The 19,531-nt window shown below is 44.5% G+C and overlaps 1 protein-coding gene across 1 annotated transcript in view; it reads left to right on the plus strand.

Moving 5' to 3' along the window:
- Nucleotides 1–19,531, plus strand: part of LARP4 (La ribonucleoprotein 4) — a gene marked incomplete in the record, with an annotated part of 1,458,174 nt that overhangs the window by 536,913 nt on the left and 901,730 nt on the right. Inside the window, 1 exon segment of the mRNA XM_044083476.1 lies at nucleotides 490–626. Coding sequence (XP_043939411.1) covers nucleotides 490–626 — 137 coding nt within the window.

The raw sequence follows: 19,531 nt of genomic DNA on the forward strand, positions 1-19,531 counted from the left end.
AACCTGATTGGGGTATTCCTTTATGGTGTATTTGCTTGCAACTACTGTATTTTGATTATATTGCTTTGTTTTATTACACAAATTTATGTATTGCTTTCCTTCTGGGGCACCTGACATCTGGGGCAAGAAAAACTGAAGAAAATGGCGTCGGCTGGTTCTTTTATACCCCTGGCGCACTGACGTCAGGGAAGAAGCGACGACAACTGACGCCGGACCTAGACTTTGGAATTCGACCGACCGAGGACCCGCCTGACGGCAGGAGAACCCATCTGTTATGACTGTAGCTGTATTAGCACTCTAACATCTACATTTATGGTAGGTACAAAACTGTACTTTGTGGATAACCAGAAACAATTCTGACTTTTGATGTGTGTGTGATATAGTAGGTAATGATGTCATTCTTGATGCTGTATTTGTCATGCTGACCCTCATGTATTTAAACATCACTTGAAAATGTGTTGATATGAGGCTTTTTTCTTTTTCCTCCAGAGAGAACTTGTCTAAAGATCTTTATTTAATGTCCCAGATGGACAGTGACCAGTTTGTTCCCATTTGGACAATAGCCAACATGGAGGGAATTAAGAAATTAACTACAGATATGGACCTTATTCTTGATGTTCTTCGAAGTATGTAAATGTTTTTAGATTTTGAGTTAATGATTTTTAAAGTTCTGTATGTAGTATTTTATTGCATTATTTTACTGTAGAGCTGTTTTAGAGTGCAAAATTAGGAGCTTTACGTTATTCAAAAGATTTTTTTACTTTTCTGTTACCTTTGTTCACATTTGCCATTTTTGTGTAGTGGTATGAATTCATTGCTTTTATAGTCTGTGGAGAAGGCGTTATCACTTAATACTGTATCCTTTGCACTTGTTCCTTCAGAGTTCAGTCTGATTCCCTAATTTCTAGGCACTTCTAACATCAACAGTGATAATAAGCTAGTAATGCAACTTTATTTTTCACTTTCCTGCTAAGTACTGTAGAAACTACACTACCAAGATTTGGCCTTTCCATACAGGCAAAACAACTGCAAGCAGCCGAAAGCGGAAAAAAGGGCAGTTCGAAAGAGTGTCAAACTGACCAGTAGAAAAATTTTGACACCCTCCGTGTCCAGACTCCGTTCAGGAGCTGTGACTCACCAGCGCTATTCCCTCTCCTCACCCTTCAAACCCCACCCTAATCCAAACCCTCTTCCTCCATCCAATTCAACCCAAGTAAGGTATATGGAGCTTGTCTGCAAGAATGGGAGGAAAATTCCTCTCTGGCTCTGTCCTAATCTTTGGATCAGGGATATAGACTCCATTTTATAAAACGATCAAGGTCCTTTGGTACTCCTAAAGTACTTGTGGGGGGTTGGTGCATATGAAGCCTACTAGGCCTTCTGAAATTGAGAATTGTAATGAAGGTACAAGAGGAAGAAGTGGGCAGCTTTTATTCTGAACCATTTCTGGTCCCAAGAAAAAATTGTATATAAAGAAGTTTCTGAAAGTGGGAGATCTCGGAATGCAAATTGCCTGTGCTATTCACTGCAGCATTCTTGGTTGTTAGACCTGAATGATGTCTACTTCTCTATACAGTTAGAGGTAGTGTTACATGCTGCCCGGTTACTACTTTGGCCTTGGTTTATTTGCTGCCATGGCCTCTGTATTTCACACCAGTTCTCTGTTGAAGATGTTCTTCATATTTCACTGTTGCAGTCATTGCACTTCGGGTTATCCTGCCAGGGATAGCCCTCAGTTGGCCTGAATACCAGAGGCTTAGTATTAGTATAAGACTTCAACTTCAATTTTGGAACGAAAACTCCGGTAGCAGCCGACCGGCACTTGTGTGAACTGCTTCTGCTACAGGCTTCTCGGCAAGAAAGACTGATGTAATGGCATTGGCTACCTGTTTTTATAACACTGATGTTTTGATGTCAGTCCTGAAGCGACAGTAACCGACGCAGAAATACTAATTGTCTGGTATTTGGGCTGACTGAGGTCTACCCTTGGCAGGATAACCCCAAGTGTGATGACTGCAACAGTGAATACACTCTAACATGTACATTTATGGTTGGTGTACACAACTGTACTTTTATTTTATAGATCTATTTTATTGTTTACCTAGTCTTTATTTTAGTCATCAGTTTTCTAGATTTAATTTTTATTTTGACAAGATTAATAATGGCACTGTCTATAGAAAAACAGTTAATCTTGGGTTTTCATGTTAAATGTTATATCTGTCAATCTTTACTCAGTCCTGGACTGTGGGTTCTGTTCCGAGCCTCGGAACGGACTCTGCCATTTATTTCAGCTCGTGCTTTCCAAACGCTCGAGCCAGGCTCTACCCATAATGCTCTTCTCATAATTACTTTAGGTCTCGTTTGCCACTTTAGGTGTCAGAAGTGTTCAACCTTTCTCTCAAGCCTTGGCTTATTCTAACCAAGTTTTTTGCCTAGTTAAAATCTTTTCCAATATTTTTTTCTTCATAATATTTTTTTTTACTGTCTACCTGCTATTCTCATTTTAGCATCTTAGTGTGAGTGTATCTTTCTCACTTTTCTTATTACCGTTGGTGGTTCAAGTGCCATAGTTAGTACATACCTTACATTTGTTAAGGTATGTCTTAAATACCATTGTTGGTATTTGCTCTCTCTTTCCTTCTCATCCAAACAATAATCGATTTCTTTCCCTTTCTGTTAAGTCTGTGTGTCTCTGTCTGTGTGTGTGTCTCTGTCTGTGTGTGTGTCTCTGTCTGTGTGTGTGTGTCTCTGTCTGTGTGTGTGTGTCTGTCTGTGTGTGTGTCTCTGTCTGTGTGTGTGTCTCTGTCTGTGTGTGTGTCTCTGTCTGTGTGTGTGTCTCTGTCTGTGTGTGTGTCTCTGTCTGTGTGTGTGTCTCTGTCTGTGTGTGTGTGTCTCTGTCTGTGTGTGTGTGTCTCTGTCTGTGCCTCTGTCTCTGTCTGTGCCTCTGTCTCTGTCTGTGCCTCTGTCTCTGTCTGTGCCTCTGTCTCTGTCTGTGCCTCTGTCTCTGTCTGTGCCTCTGTCTCTGTCTGTCTGTCTGTGTATATGATTATGGCTGAAAACCAAGATGTCCTTCTACTCCTGTGTTGCAGTGTTCTTGGTGTGGGATTTTCCTTTGCAGGCAGTCCCGTACATCTGTTCCTATGTAAAAGCTTCAGCTTGGCTGCTGTTGCTTGGGACATCACACACAGGGCCATAAACCAGGGACCTTAAATGTGACACCTGCATGTGCACAGACCTCAGAACTTTTCAGTCGTAGATGAGTGACATCGTGTGCTTCGCTCTTTCATCGCAAGACGTCTTAAAGCGAAGTACCCCATTGGGGGGGGGGGTTCTTCTTTAACCTCTAACTAAAGCTTGGTTTGTTGTAGTGATCTTTAGCCATTGTCAGCAAAAAAAAAACGCAAATGCTAGTGCGGGTGCCAGATACCCCATAAAGATATGCATGAGCACTGCGTCTTTTTTGCTTAGGCCTGGAGCACGATCATAACGCTTGCCCTGTCAGCCAATCTTTCATTCCTAAGACCCTACTCAGCTGTTTGGCTGCACTTAATCTCAATCTCGAAACCGACTTTAAAAATTAGCACTCAGGATGGATCCTGTTTTGGAAGCCCCAACTGAACCTCCAGAAAAGGTGGCCAAGATTCCTAGGCCTTCTTCCACTGCCGCTCCGCTTTCTGACGCCCAGCCAGCTACCGATTTAGGAGTTGAGTGATGTCCGATAGATCCGTAGACTTCTATGGTTACCTTCGAGGAAGCCCCTTCGCAGTTGACAACTAGCCCGTCCCCAGAGCTAACCCAGACATTGGCTACTGAGGGGAACCAGACACAGCCGGGCGTCTGACCGGGATTGCTCCACCCAACACATCTATCCTTAGTTAGGCATCCAATTCCAGGTCTATGCTGGTGTCTATCCCAGTCAAAAAAAAAAAAAAAAAAAAACTCATCTGGCTGCGCTTGCTGAAGGCCTACTTGACTGGCAGTCCTTCACCTCTTTTTTGATGCTGGCTTTTATGGCCCTTAGGCCAGCAGCCTCTTCATCTACTCTTCCTCTCCTCAGCCCTAAGCCTACTTCTGTCTCCTCTCTTCCACCACCTACCTCACAAGACTGGGATGAAGAGTAAGAGACTTTTGTTCATCTTCAGATGAATCTCTATGTTATGCTTCCCAAATAGTCTCTTTTCAAGGGCATTATTACCCAGATGAAAAATCCATTGAAGGGAACTCCCCACCAGAGGAATATCACCTTTGGTGAAACCATAACCAAACTGAAGGAATACTTCAAATGGGACAACTCACAAATGTCTGATACTCAAAGGTATTTTGAAGTATTAGTGGAATCTCTCTGCCCTTCTGCCATTTCACCTGTAATTCCTGCCTATTTAGATGTCTTTTCCTCAGCATCAGACACCAGATTCTCAGCCACCTGCCCCTCGGATGCCAGACTGCTTCTACGAGGTGCATGATGACCAGAAATTTCTAGTCAAACCTCCCCTGGCAGATCCTGCTGTGATTGCCATTTCACCCGATAATCCAGACTCATTCCGTCTGCCTCTCTTACCTACGGACAAAGACAGCAAAACAGTGGATAAAATTGGAAAGAAATTTACACCTCTTCCACATTGGCCTTTAGAGCCATCAACTTTAAAACCCATATGACCAAATATGCTCTGGACCTGTTGTCTCAAGCCGCTACACTGCTGGCTGCTACTTCAGACTGCCCCACTAAATCTGACATCTCATTCAAACTATCCCTGGCTGCCCAAGTAGCCAGACCACTCCATTAAATAGTTATGATGCTGCAAAGGCCTCTGCACACACTGCTGCATCTGCCACTGTACTCGGGAGATATTTCCTGCTTCGCCTGAAACGCTTACCAGAAGACTTAAAGTCTAATATTTTAGATGCCCCTCTGGACCCTAATGTCCTGTTTGGTAAACAGTCAGCAGACCTATTCAAAAATCTGCAGAAAAATAATAAGGAATTGCAAGACATCAAGCATCTTCTGGTGTCCCCTATTCCTAAATATTACAGGAATTATCCTGCATAAAGCCACTTTTGTCAGAAGAACCCCTGCCCCAGCTGGACCTACCTCTTCCCGACTCAGAAGAATGGCCATAAGACAAACCCCTTCCAGGCCAGCCCCCCTTATTGATGCCCTTTTCAAGATGGAGGAGGCCCCAACAATGCGTGACTGCCTTGATCTCCTTCCCCTTTCTGCCTTCCTCTCCAACTGCCTCCCCTTTAGGAAAATCACCACAACCACAGACAAATGGGTTCTGGCTGTTATTCAAAATGAATACTTGCTCTCCTTGGAAAGAAAGGACACCCTTAATGGTGCCCACCCCCCCCCCATCAAACACCTCTTCCTACAGATTTTGATAGACCTTCTAAATTTGGGCACCATAGAACTTGTCCCTTCAGGGCAGGAAGGAAAGTGTTTCTAAGATTTTTTCTGGTCCTCAAAAAAAATGGACCATGGAGACTGATTCTAGATCTTTCCTTCTTAAATCTATTCTTAAGAGCCCACCTTCAGAATATTGTCCCTACCAAATATTCTCCTGCCCTGCCTTTAGTTAGAATTAAAATGGAGTCAGCAAGATCAGCTAAATCCGTGTCTTCCGCTGCAGCTACCTCTTCCAAACCAGTTCATGCATACAGTTGCTTCAGACTTAGGATTGGGCGCAACAGTGACAACCTACAGGGTTCAAGCAAAGTAACACCCTTCCTTGAACAAAAACAATCAACGTGAGGGAAAATGACAGCATTCCTCTTGGCACTGAAAGCCTTCCTTCCACTCCTACAACCAGGTGTTCTCCAAATAATAGATAATAATCATCAGGAGAAGATACTAGTAAGATTAATATAACTTCCAGTATTTATTTAATCTATCAGTGAACTGTAAAGTACCTCATATATCATGTTGTAAGATGACTTACATTATTCTATATACTCATCCTTCTTAGTATTAGTACTTCTAGACTCCTTTTTTGTATTCTAATTTCCTCCTACTATATTTGTTATACATCTGTGTATAATATTTTGTGCTATGTTTTGAGCTTTTCTCCCTGGGCCTCTACTGAAAATGGAAATATATCAAGTTAGACTAGCCCGTTAACAAATGTAAAATAAAAATAAATAGACAACACCACAGTTGTGGTACCTCAATAAGCAGGGAGGGACAAAACCGTACCACCTTTGCAGACTAACCGTATTAGTCTGGGACCCTGCATCTCCTCGCAGGACAACAAACAAGCAGACCTTCTCAGCAGAACATCCCTCTCTAAATCATGAAAGGATGCTGGACAGGAATGTCTTTCTAGATATTATCCACCAGTGGGGCACACCTCGTAGATTTGTTTGCCTATCCCCCCAGAACAGACATCTGCAGACCTTTGCTCCAAGACTTAGTCCTCACTAGCTTGGAGAGTAGATGCTTTCAGCATTTCATGGAAGGGAAGTTTTCTATATGCCTTTCCTCCCTTCACATTAATTCAAAAAGTCAGGAGAGACAAACCAGAAATGTTGTTGGTGACCCCATACTGGCCAAGGCAGCACTGGTTACCATTTTTTCTGGTATTCCTTACTACCATCTTTGGTAGCTCCTGCCCTTGCACTCTGTGGTATTCTCTGGATACCATTGTTGATGCCCTTTTCTTCCATTTTCTCTATTAAAAAAAGTGTTTTGTTTTCTGTATTTTTTTGTAGTTTTTGTTGTGATATTTGTGGTATTTGCAGGTGTAGTGGCCTTGTCTTTGTGCGGTTATGGCGGACAAGTAAGGGACCACTGGGTTTAAAGCTACTGAGCAGTGTGCCCATAAAATGTGGAATCTGGACGCACATTCCTCTTGTGTATGTTGCTTGAATGTGCCTCATCTGACTGTTAAACCATGTGCAATATTTGTGATGGCTTTAGTACCTGTACACTGAATGAGAGACTCAAACTTATTCTTAAAGCACTACTCAGATCTCCTTTCTCGGAGGCTCTTTTTGCGTCTGAGGGTTCTCCCCCTCCCAGAAAAGATCACTAAGAGCCATTTTGGTTCCATCTTCTCCTGAAGGTCCAGAATCTGTCTTTAAAGCCTAGACCTAAATTACCTTCAGTTCAGGGGCTCAAAACCCCTTCCTTGGTGCCGAAGGTGGAACCAACCCTGATTATGACTACCAAATTGCCTCCAGTTCTCATTGGCACTGGGACTTGAGTCTTCTACCTCGATGCCGACTACTGAACTGAAGTCTGATGAGACCTTTTTGGTTCCTATTACCTATGCTCCGATATCCACGGTACCAACCATGACTACACCTGTCCAGATTCTCCCTTTGACCCAAGCAATAGTTTCCAGTTCCAGTCACTTCTCTTCCTCCCTACTGCATTTTCTACAGGTCCATTGACCTTGGTGTCGAAAGGAGAGCCCAAACCTCGGACCAGATACTCCCTGTTGACTGATCCATTCTCAGGACAGCCTTATAGTCCCCGTCGGGGATGTCTACAATGTGCTCCTGGAGCGTATCAGATTTAGACTTGGTCAGACTTGTGGATGAACTCTTGGCTGGGGGTTGCCTTTTCTTAGTAAACCCTCTGTCCCATTTGAAGCAGAGGCATTCTCTCCACAGACTCCATCTTACACTCCTCCTTCGATCCGAGTCTGAAGCCCTCTGCTCAGATGCCTTTCCCAGTTCCAGCTGTCACTGTTCCAACGGCATCCTTGTCTGTGGCACCGATCCACCCTATGGATGTCGACTCCTTCGGAGCAGAGTTATCTTCTGAGTCGTGAGTGCGCCATTGGTACAGAGGGTCCTAGCCCAGTGCCAAATTTTTCCTACCTCACTGTGTGTTAGGCCCCAGTGACCATGGTGGCACAAAGTTCCCTCAAGGTTCCTCTCCTGGCAGCGTGTCTGTCTGAGTGGGATGTGACCCTGGTTCTGTGGTTGTCCCTCTCTGTTCCAGGCTACCATCCGTCTTCAGGCAGGCCTGCTTTTCAGGTAATGGAAAGGGCACTGGCCTCTGCATACACTCAGCTGGCCCCATAGGCATTGGAACACCATATATACATTCCTCCTAGACCTCAGTTGACAGTCTGCCACTTCAGGACACTGGGTATGGCAGCCACAAAAGGCCCTTGAACAGGGCACCCTCATTCCCCCGAGTCCTCTTCATAAGCCCCTGCCGAGGAGGTTCCAAGGAAGAGAATGTGCAAGAGGAAACGCGTAGACTCCCCCAGAAAAGTTTCTCACAGAAGACACTGACTATGATGAAGTGGGAAGGCTCCCCAAAATCTTCTGAAAATGTCTCCTTTGGAGACTTCCTTGAAATTTTTAAACAGCAAGGAGATTGGAAGTCCTCAAACCCATCCCCAAGGAGTCTGTTCTTGCAGGCTTTTCGTACCCAGCCCTCTACTGCTTGGGTGACCCCTCCTGCAGACGAGCTCGTCGTGCAGCACGCCTAGAAAAAGCCAGACTCCATTGAGCCTATTCTTAGAGACTGGATAAATTCTTATGTCCCAAAAAAGATGGCCCTCATTGGTCTAAACGATTGCCTGCAGACGCTATGGTGGTGGCAACAAATAGAGAGCTCGTCGAGGAGAGCCACACTGTTCGTCCTCCCGAACAAGGAGTCCTGGGCATTAGACAGACTAGGGAAGCAGACGTTAGCCTCTTCTACTTTTAGTATTCGGTCGTTGAATTATCTGGCACATTTCACTAGGCTCCAGAGAGAGATGATATCACAGAGCTCTCTAGAGCACTAGCAGAAGCTGTATCGTCCGAGGTCTGGGATAAGGTGACCTCGTGGCTTGCAATCCTAGAGTCCATTTCTTACTTGTCCATGAGATTGATCTCCCATGCAACCGAAGGGGCGACTAGATCGGTGGGTGCAGGCTTTGTCATGAGACGTCATGCCTGGATGTACCGCTGCAACTTTGCGGACCCTTTCAAGGCTTACGTCCTCGAGGCTCCTGTCGAGCCTTCCTCCCTTTTCAGATCGAAAGTGGAAGACGCACTAGCCAGCTGTGACCAGGGCGGTAAGACCCTGTCTGCTATAGGTGTCAGTTTTTCCAATCCTTAATGATACTTGTCTAGGAATCAGAGGAGTGGGAAAATGTGGCACAAGAAGTTCCAGGTTCCTTTCCGTGATGCATGTTGAGTATATCCCACGAGGCAGAGGGCTAACTTATGGAAGATGCCCGTTTAAAGGCGGGGGGGGGTCTGTGCAGTCAGGGATCCAGAGATTTTCTCTGGCCAGCCCTACCAGCGCTCCTGAAGAGCGGCCCAATTGCTTTCCTCTGGAAACCGTCTGGGGACGTTTCTTGCTGCACCAACATGCCTGGCAAAATATCACCTCAGACTCCTGGGTGCAACAGATTATTACCAGAAGTTATCACATCCCCCTTTAGTCTTCACCCCAAATCTCCAAAACATTTTCCTGACGTTCCACCCGGTCAAAGGGAATCTGCAGCTCGAGGTTCTAAAGCTGCTTCAAAAAAGTCATCCAAATAGTCCCACCATACCAGATAGGATCTTGGTTCTACTCAGGGTTATTTTTAGTGACAAAAAGACAGGGGACTGGAGACTCATTTTGGACCTTAGTATCGTAAACAAATTTGTCAAGCAGACAAAGTTCCGGATGGTCATGGTTAAGTCTGTCCTTTCTTTCCTGGAGAAAGACGATTGGATGTGCTCTATAGATCTTCAGGTTGCGTATTACTTGCTGTGTTTGCTATTCTGTTTGTTGATGCCCCAAGTTGTGAGGCTTGACAGTATGATGATAGCATCAGTCTGTTTAGTTCACAGCTGGATGCTGGTTACCAGGCAGCCAGAGTTAGTCAGCATTTTCTTTGTTCATTCAGGAAACCACTCTTCCTTTTATTTAGCAAGTGCTTTTGGTTAGGAAAATATGAGCTTTGGTGAAGCACTCTTTCCATAAATGAAAGCAAAGCAGGTAAAGTCTTCTAAGCTTCACCTTTTAGGCCAAATGCTTGATTTGTTCTTCCCAATAATGGCTGACTGGGTTATCTCCATGTTTGACAACGGCATTTTCATTCACAAATATGTTGTGGTAGAGGATCCATGTTTGTTTCCACTGCAACTTGGGAAGTCCTTAACTTCTGAGGTGGCTTCTCCACTAAAAAGATGGAGAGAAATACCACATGCTTCTTGCGGTAGTCTGACATAGGTGAATAAGAAGATTTCACTTGCAGTGTGTAAATCTACTTGACTTAAGGTTTCCTTTGGTAAGTTTTTTTCCTGTGGACCACTTCCAGTAATGCAGGTGTTTGGGGGTATGTTTAAGAAAGATTTGACAAGGTCTGTACCTCTGATATGATTGCTGTTAAATGCGAAATGTAGTCCTCCCCACCCCCAGTATCATGCAGATATTAAGCTAGTCAAAAGAATGCATGTAGTCATCTCTGATATAGCCTGTAAATTTCAGCTATTTAAACATTTAAGATAGCCTTGAAAGTTGCTAGGCGTGGTTATTAAATTTGGCTGTGATGCATTTGACTGTCGTTAGACTGCTGCTACTGCCTTGATCTTCATATGGCATGGATGTCAGAGGAGTAGGTAAAACTTTGTATAAGGATGTTCGTGAGCACAGCTCCTAAACATGCCTGTAGACAAAATTGCTGATGTTCACCATATTGTTCACTGCTGCAGTAGCTTTTGCTGTATGGGTTATGTCTTGCTGAAGATATAGACAGCTTCCAAAACTTCATAGCACCTTCCATGCATCCAAACTGTCTGGCAGCTGGAGCTGAGCTTGACTAAGACAACTGTGGGCATCAAGCCCTTCAGAGCTTTACTGCCACCACAGAGTATGCTCCTCTGAGGCTTTTGAGGATGTTCATCGTGTTTCACTGTTGCAGTCATTACACTTAGGTTATCCTGCTGGCAGGTTACCCGCAGTCGGCGGGTTATCCTACTGGCAGGCTACCCCCAGTCTGCCTGAATTCCAAAGTCCTGGTCCGGCGTTGGTTGCTGTCTCCTCTTCCCTGACGTCAGTGTGCCAGGGGTGTAAAAGATGCAGCCGGCGCCGTTTTCTTCAGTCTTTATTGTCGCGCAGTGCCCGAAGCAAAAGCAGTTCTCAAGTGCCGGTCAGCCGACTCCTGAGTTTTTCAAAATCGAATTTCTGATCCGAAGTCTTCAATAAAGCTAAGTACCCCATTGGGGAAACTTTTTTTTCTTGCTCCAGACGGATGTCAGAAAAAGTTAACGATTGTATTTCTTGTGGGAAGCAAATACCTCATAAGGATTTCCATTCTTACTGTATTCCTTGCCTTGGCCCTGACCACGATGTTGCTAGTTGTCGGTTTTGCGCTAGATGTAACCAACGCACTATTAAGCGTCGGTACGATTTTGCTTTTCACTATTTTGGCAGAAGGTTTAACTATATAATGCCGTCAGAACAACCGACGACCGGAATTCATAAAAAGCGCAAGGATAAAGACAAGGGCAAGCATCCGAGGTCCAAAACCGACGAAGCCTCTTTTAGGCCAGTCGCTGGTTCGCTGGCGCTCAGTGAGGCTCTTTCGCAGCACCTGACTCCCACTACCTCAGAGCCACAGGCAACCTCTGACTCCCACATGGAGACAGCTAGGCCTCTGGATACTCGAGGTATTGGCCCTTCGGAAATTAATCTCTCAGATGGGTCCGGAGCCGCTGAGCAGGCATCTGCTTCTGAGGGTGTCTTCAGACCTACACAACTTTATATAAAGCCTACTTCAGCATCCAAGACAATCTAAAACAGTTTTAAAGACAAGGAAACCAGTATAGCATTTTCCAGGACAGGCTTCTATGCCTAAGAAACATATGCTCAAAATGGCCGAAAACCTAATTGCTTTGATTAGGGGTTCCCATCCCCCCTCCTGATAAGAGGCCTAGGCAAGACACTGAATATGAATGTTCATCGTGTTTCACTGCTGCAGTCATTACACTTGGGTTATCCTGCTGTCAGGCGGGCCCGCAGTCTGCCTGAGTTCCAAAGTCTTGGTCTGGCGTCTGTTGCTGTTGCTTCTTCCCTGACGTAAGTGCGCCAGGGGTATACAAGATGCAGCCGACGCCATTTTCTTCAGTTTTTCTTGCCGCGCGGTGCCCGAAGCAAAAGCAGTTTGCAAGTGTCGGTCGGCAGACTCCTGAGATTTCAAAATCGATCTTCAGAACCGAAGTCTTCAGTAAAGCAAAGTAAAGTTGGGGAAACTTTTTCTTGTCTCAGACCGATGTCAGTAAAAGTTAATTGTATTTCTTGTGGGAAGCAAATACCTCATAAGGATTTTCATTTTTAATGTATTCCAGCCTAGGCCCAGATCATGACGCCACTAGTCGGTTTTGTGCTAGATTTAACCAACGCACTGTAAAACGCCGGTTTGATTTTGCTCGCGATTACTTTGGCCGAAGATTTAATTGCACCATGCCGTCGGAACAACCGATGACCGGAATGCACAAAAAACGCAGAGAAGGATAAGAACAGGCATCCGAGGTCCAAAACTGACTAAGCCTCTTCTAGGCCAGTCGCCGGTTCCTAGTGAGGAGCTTTCGCAGCCCTTGACACCCGCTGCCTCAGAGCCACAGGCCACTACAGACTCCCATGTGGAGGTACCTAGGCCTCTGGATACTCAAGGTGCTGGGCCTTCGGAGACTAACCCTTCAGATGGGTCCGGAGGTGCTGAGCAGGCATCGGCTTCTGAGGGTGTTTTCACACCACCTCATCTTAACATTAAAACTGCAGCCAAGTCTAAAACTCCATTAAAGACAAATAAACAAGTACAGCATTCACCTGGACAGGCATCCATGCCTAAAAAACAGATGCTCAAAATGGATGAAGACTTAATTACTCTGATCAGGGGTTCCCATCCCCCTCCAGATAAAAGGCCTAGGCAGGATAACAGACTATGATTCCTCTGACCAGATTTCCATATATTCTGATTGCTCTTAAGACCAGGAATACTCTTTATCCCCCCTATGAGGACTCTGATGCTGAAGAATCATTTCCTTCAGCTTCTCCTCCTGAGGATTATTCTTTTGGGGAAACTTTACATACCATGAGGGAGCATTTCCATTGGGAGGGCCAGGATTATTCAGAATCCAAGAAAAGGCTCAGAGACTTTCTTCTATTGCCTCAGCACAGGCCCTTGATATTCCGCCAGTGTTGGATGTTGTGGATGATGTGTTCTCTGAATCCAGTTTAAATCCGGATTCTTTATCCCTTGCTCCAGTTAAGCCGGGCAGGTACTACAGAGTCCCTGACTCTCACAAATTTCTTTATAAAAACCCTGCTGCTGACCCAGAAACTGTTTCCCAAGGTCCCAAAGGGGTAAAGGCTTCCACGGCTAAAAATCCAGTTCTCTCTGACAGGGATTCTAGAGCATTAGACAGATGGGGGAAAAAGTTTACACTTCTGCAACTTTAGCAGTGAGGGCTTTAAATTGCCAGTTTCACATGCTTAAATACCAACAATACTTACTGTCTCAATTAAAACAGAAAATGAGTACTAGTGCGGAACATCCTGACTACAAGGAAATGCAGGATTTATTGCATGCAGCTGAACAAGTGGGAAAACATACTTTGCAATGTGGTTTTGATTCATTAGAGGCTTCTTGTAGCGCAGCAGTTACAGGATCTGTGATTCGAAGGCATGCTTGCTTAAAAGAACAAAGTTTGCCAGGTAATGTTAAGGCAAAATTATTGGATGCTCCTTTACAGCAAGATATTTTATGTGGTGTAAAGGCAGAGGAGGTATTAAAGAAAATGGAGCCCCAAAAGGAGGTGAAGACAAGTCACAACCTTACAGGAAACAGTCCCAATGACTTCACCCTTCTAATGCCAAGCCCTTCCCTTTTGGAAGCTCCCGTAGGGGGGAAACTAGCACTTTTTTCACAAAATTGGCAAACAATCACCCAAGACAAATGAGTTCTGAATATTGTGTCTCAAGGTTACAAGCTACACTTTCACACTTTACCAAGGCTGAAAGGAATGCCAGACCTGCCACAACATCAGTGGGCAGAGGCACAAAAGCAAGTTACAGCCATCATGGAAATGAGAGCTATTCAAACAGTACCTCAGCAAGAACAAGGGCAAGGATTTTACTCAAAACTCTTCCTGGTCCCCAGAAAGGATAAAGCCTGGAGACCCATATTAAATCTTTCTACTCTAAACATTTATCTGGATTTCCCGAAATTCAAAATGTTGACACTAGAGCAGCTACTTCCCATGTTGGGCAAGAAGGCTTGGCTTGTTACTTTTGACCTCAGAGGCATACCTACATGTCCCTATCAAACAAAATTGCAGAAGATACCTCAGATTTATAGCTGGTTCAATGCACTACCAATTCTCTGCACTGCCCTTTGGCTTATCTACTGTGCCCAGGGTCTTCGCAAAGTGCCTGGCACCAGTAATTGCATTTTGCAGACAAAAGGGAATTCAAATATATCCATACCTGGACGACTGCCTTATTCAAGCAGAGAGCAAGGACATTCTTCTAAAGCATCTGGCATTTGTAAAAAGGTTGCTAATTTGCCTAGGGTACACAGTAAACGAAAAGAAGTCAAAACTAGTGCCTCACGAGATAATATTCCTGGATGCCAGCTTAAATACAACGGCCCAGATGGCTTATCTCACGCCAGACAAACAACGACAATTGACTCTGTGTTTTCAGTTGATGGCAACAAAGTCCCAACTCCCTGCATGAAAAATTCTGCAGGCCTTGGGATCCATGGCATCCTGCATACTACTAATTCCATATGCAAGACTGCATATGAGGAAATTACAGTGGTACCTAAAAAGTGTTTGGACTCGGCACTCTCACAGTTTGCAAACAGTAATACCACTAATTCCCTGCCTACGACAGGAGTTTCGATGGTGGGGCAGAGGCATGTCACCTCAACAAGGGTCAGCCTTTCACTCTACCCTCAACCAGGCAGACTTTTAACAGATGCTTCAGATTATGCCTAGGGAGCACACATGGCAGGAAAATGCATTCAGGGCATGTAGACCACAGACCAAATGCATCTTCACATCAATCAAAAAGAGATGTTGGCTGTACAAAATGCCCCAACAGCTTTCAAGGACCTTCTGCATCCAGGACAATTATCATTAAAGACAGACAACACTACAGTAATGTGGTACATAAACAAGCAAGGGGGCACTCATTCATACCCCCTATGCAGACAAGCCATGACCTTGTGGAACACAGCCCTAAATATCAAGTTCATCTGCAAGCACAATTCCTGCCAGGAAAGAAATACTCTGGCAGACGACTTAAGCAGAAACATTATGGATCCTCACGAGTGGAAACTAAATCCACAAGTTTTCAGCATAATGCAAAAATGGGGGTGCCCAGACATATATCTTTTTGCTGCCACACTGAATTGCCAACTACAAAAATTCTGCACAAGGACTTATCACATGCAAGCATGGAAAGTGGATGCTCTTTCGTTCAGCTGGAAAAACTTAAAAGTTTATGCCTTCCCACAACTGCCTCTCCTTTCAAAGGTACTTCTAAAAGCCAGACAAGAAAAACCACAGATGATCCTGATTGTTCCAGACTGGGAACGCCAGCACTGGTACCCAATCTTAAAGAACTTAGCTAATGGACCACCATGGATTTTACCTCAAATTCCACACCTTCTGACGCAACAAAACAATCTGATCCTGCACAGTCAGCTAAAAACCTTAAACCTGGCTGCATGGCAGATTCATTAGTCCAACAGACACCTTCTCTCTCTAAAGCTGTTATGGATGTCATTTTGGAGGCCAGGAGGCCTAGCACCAGTAAATCTTGTTCAGAAAAGTGGAAGAGATTCTGTGCCTGGAACCAGGCTCAAAGCTTTGACCCTCTTGTCCCAAACATTCCTCAGATACTACAGTACTTAACTGAGATGCTGGACAAAGGACTATCCTCATCCATTAAGATCCACACCTCTGCCATCTCAGCTCATTACAACACATATCCTCTTATTTTCTCTCATCCAGTGCTAAAGCAGTACCTCAGAGGGGCTAAAAACATAAGACCACCCCGGAGACCACCAACACCTACTTGGGACCTCAATTTTGTCTTGGAAAAACTCACTTTACCTCCTTTTGAGCCAGCCAATTCAGCAGAATTAAAATATGTATAATGGCAATCTGCTCTTCTTCTGGCAATAACCTCAGCACGAAGAGTCTGAGTTACAGGCACTAATGGCAGTGGAGCCCTTCATCATTTTTCATCAAGACAGGGTTTCTTTAAGAACAAACCCTTTCTTTATGCCTAAGGTGGTATCCAGTGTGGCTCTTAACCAAACTATTCACTTGCCAACTTTTTATCCAAATCCCTAGAATAAAGGGGAGAATCTTCTGCATTCCTTGGACATGTACAGACAATTACGTTTCTACTTGGACAAAATAGAAGCTTTCAGAAAAACTGAGCAATTGTTTGTAGCATATGATGCAGGATCACAGGGAAAGGCTATTTCAAAGTAGACCATTTCAAAGTGGATAGGATACTGTATACGGTTATGCTACACACAACATGGGAAACCTATACCTACTAACATTAGACCACATTCCACCAGGGCAACTGCCACTTCTACTGCCTACCTTAGAGGAGTACCTACCAAAGACATCTTGGAAGCTGCAACTTCGAGTTCATTGCACACCTTTACCAAGCATTACCATTTGCCTCTCTATTCTAGATCCAGAGCTGGCTTTGCCACTGCAGTGCTGCAGGGCCTCATAGCCACATCAAATCTTCTATAGAACCAGCCACCCTAACTCAGCTTTGGGATTCAACCAAAGTGTAATGACTGCAGCAGTGAAACACAATGAACATAGTACAGTTTTATGCCTACCATAAATGTAGATGTTAGAGTGTCTTCACTGCTACAGTCCAGGTTACCCACCCACCATCCCCTCTTTCTTACCTGGGACTTACCTATACTAGCTATGTGGTGTATTTGCTGGTTACTGAAGGTTTTATTTTTACCTTTCTTGTATTTTTTATTAGCAACATGTATTGCCTACCATTTTTGGGGGCACCTGGCATCTGGGGCAAGAAAAACTGAAGAAAATGGTGTCCGCTGCATCTTGTATACCCCTGTCGCACTGACGTCAGGGAAGAAGCGACAGCAACCGACACTGGACCAAGACTTTGGAACTCAGGCCAACTGCAGGCCCGCCTGATGGCAGGATAACCCAAGTGTAATGACTGCAGCAGTGAAGACACTCTAACATCTACATTTATGGTAGGTAAAAATTGGTACTTTCCTCTGATCAGGATTCCATTTCCTCAGATTACTCTTCTGATCAGGGATATTCTGTTCCTCCCTATGAGGATTCTGATGCTGAAGAGTCTATTCCTTCAGCTTCTCCTCCTGAGGACTATTCTTTTGGGAAACCCTGCATACCATGAGGGAGCATTTCCATTGGGAGAGCCAGGATTATTCCGATTCTAAGAAAAGACTTTGAGACTTTCTTTTACTTCAGCATAGACCTCTTGCAATTCCCCCTGCTCTAGACATAGTAGATGTTTTTTTCAGAGTCCGGCCTGTCTCCAGACTCTCTACCTCCTGCCCATGTTAAGCCGGACAGATACTACAGGCTCCCAGACTCCCATAAGTTTCTTTATAAAAACCCTGCTGCTGACCCAGAAACTATCTCACAGGGTCCCAAAGGGGTCAAGGCTGCTTCTGCCAAAAACCCTGTCCCCTCAAACAGAGATTCTAGGGCTTTGGACAGATTGGGGAAAAAAGTTTGCACTTCTGCTACCTTGGCTGTAAGGGCTTTAAATTGTCAGTTTCATATGCTCAAATATCAGCAATACTTAATGTCTTTGTTAAAACAAAAAATGTTGACAAATTCTGAATGTTCTGAGAACAAAGATTTGCAGGATTTTTTGCATGCAGCTGAACGAGTGGGAAAACATACTTTGCAATGCGGCTATGATTCACTGGAGGCCTCCGGCAGGGCCGCTGTTACAGGTTCTGTTATTAGAAGGCATGCTTGGTTAAATGAGCAGAATCTGCCTGATCATGTTAAAGCAAAATTATTGGATGCTCCATTACAGCATGCTAATTTGGTGTTAAGGCAGAGGAGGTGTTAAAGAAAATGGAGGATAAGGCAAAATCTATGTAGACAGTAAAGGATATCTTGCAGGTACAGCCACCCAGATTTAGCAGGAACTGGCCCTCTAAGAATTGGTCCTTTCCAGTGTCAGACAGATCACAGAGGACGCAACAAACCCAGGGCTCATACAGGCCCAAACAATTGGGTGCTTCTACCTCCAAAAGCGGGGAAGACAAATCACAGCCTTATAAAAAAACATTCCCAGTGACTTCCCTCTGCCAATGCCAAGCACTTATTTTTTGGCAGCACCCTTAGGGGGAAAGCTAGCACTTTTTTCACAAAACTGGCACAAGATCACCCAGGACAAATGGGTCTTAAATATAGTCTCTCAGGGTTTCAGGTTACAGTTTCCACCCTTCCAAAGGCAAACAGCATGCTAGACCTGCCACGCAATCAATGGCAAGAGGCACAAAAACAAGTTTCATCTCTCATGGACATGGGGGCTATTCAGCCAGTTCCACAACAAGAGCTGGGACAAGGATTTTACTCAAGACTTTTCTTAGTACCAAGAAAGGACAAAGCCTGGAGACCAATTCTGGACCTGTCTATTCTAAATACTTTTCTGGAAGTCCCAAAATTCAAAATGGTGACTCTACAGCAGCTTCTGCCCATGTTGGACAAGAAGGCTTGGCTTGTAACTTTGGACCTCAAAGAGGCATACCTGCATGTCCCAATCAGACGATCTTGCAGAAGATACCTCAGATTCATAGCTGGCTCACTGCACTACCAATTCTCTGCGCTGCCCTTTGGCTTGCCTACTGCACCCAGGGTCATCACAAAATGCCTGGCACCTGTAATTGCATTTTGCAGACAGAGGAATTCAAATGTACCCCTACTTGGACAACTGCCTTATTCAAGCAAAGGACAAAGATATTCTACTACAGCATCTGGTGTTTGTAAAAAGATTACTAATTTGCCTAGGGTACACAATAAACGAAAATAAATCAAAACTAGTACCCTCTCAAGAGGTAATATTCCTGGGTGCAAGCTTAAATACAACTGCCCAGATGGCTTATCTCATGCCAGACTTAAGGCATCTGACTTCTTACCTCAAAGACTTGGCAACAAAGACCCAGTTATCTGCAAGAAAAATTCTGCAGGCTCTGGGCTACATGGCATCCTGCATTCTGCTAATTCCATATGCAAGACTGTATATGAGGAAACTACTATGGTATCTAAAAAGTGTTGAGACTCAACATTGCCACAGCCTGGAAACAGTAATTACTCTCATTCCCTGCCTGCAACAGGAATTTCAGTGGTGGGCACAGGCCTGTCACCACAAGGGACAGCCATTCACCATACCCACTGCAAGGCAGACACTAACAGATGCATCCAATTATGCCTGGGGGGGCACACATGACATGAAAATGTATTCAGGGCACATGGTCCCCAAACCAAATGCATCTTCATATCAATTAAAGAGATGCTAGCTGTACAAAAT

The sequence above is a fragment of the Protopterus annectens genome, chromosome 9.part0, assembly GCF_019279795.1.
Source record: "Protopterus annectens isolate FY-2018-M chromosome 9.part0, PAN1.0, whole genome shotgun sequence".
Taxonomy (NCBI): Eukaryota; Metazoa; Chordata; order Ceratodontiformes; family Protopteridae; genus Protopterus; species Protopterus annectens.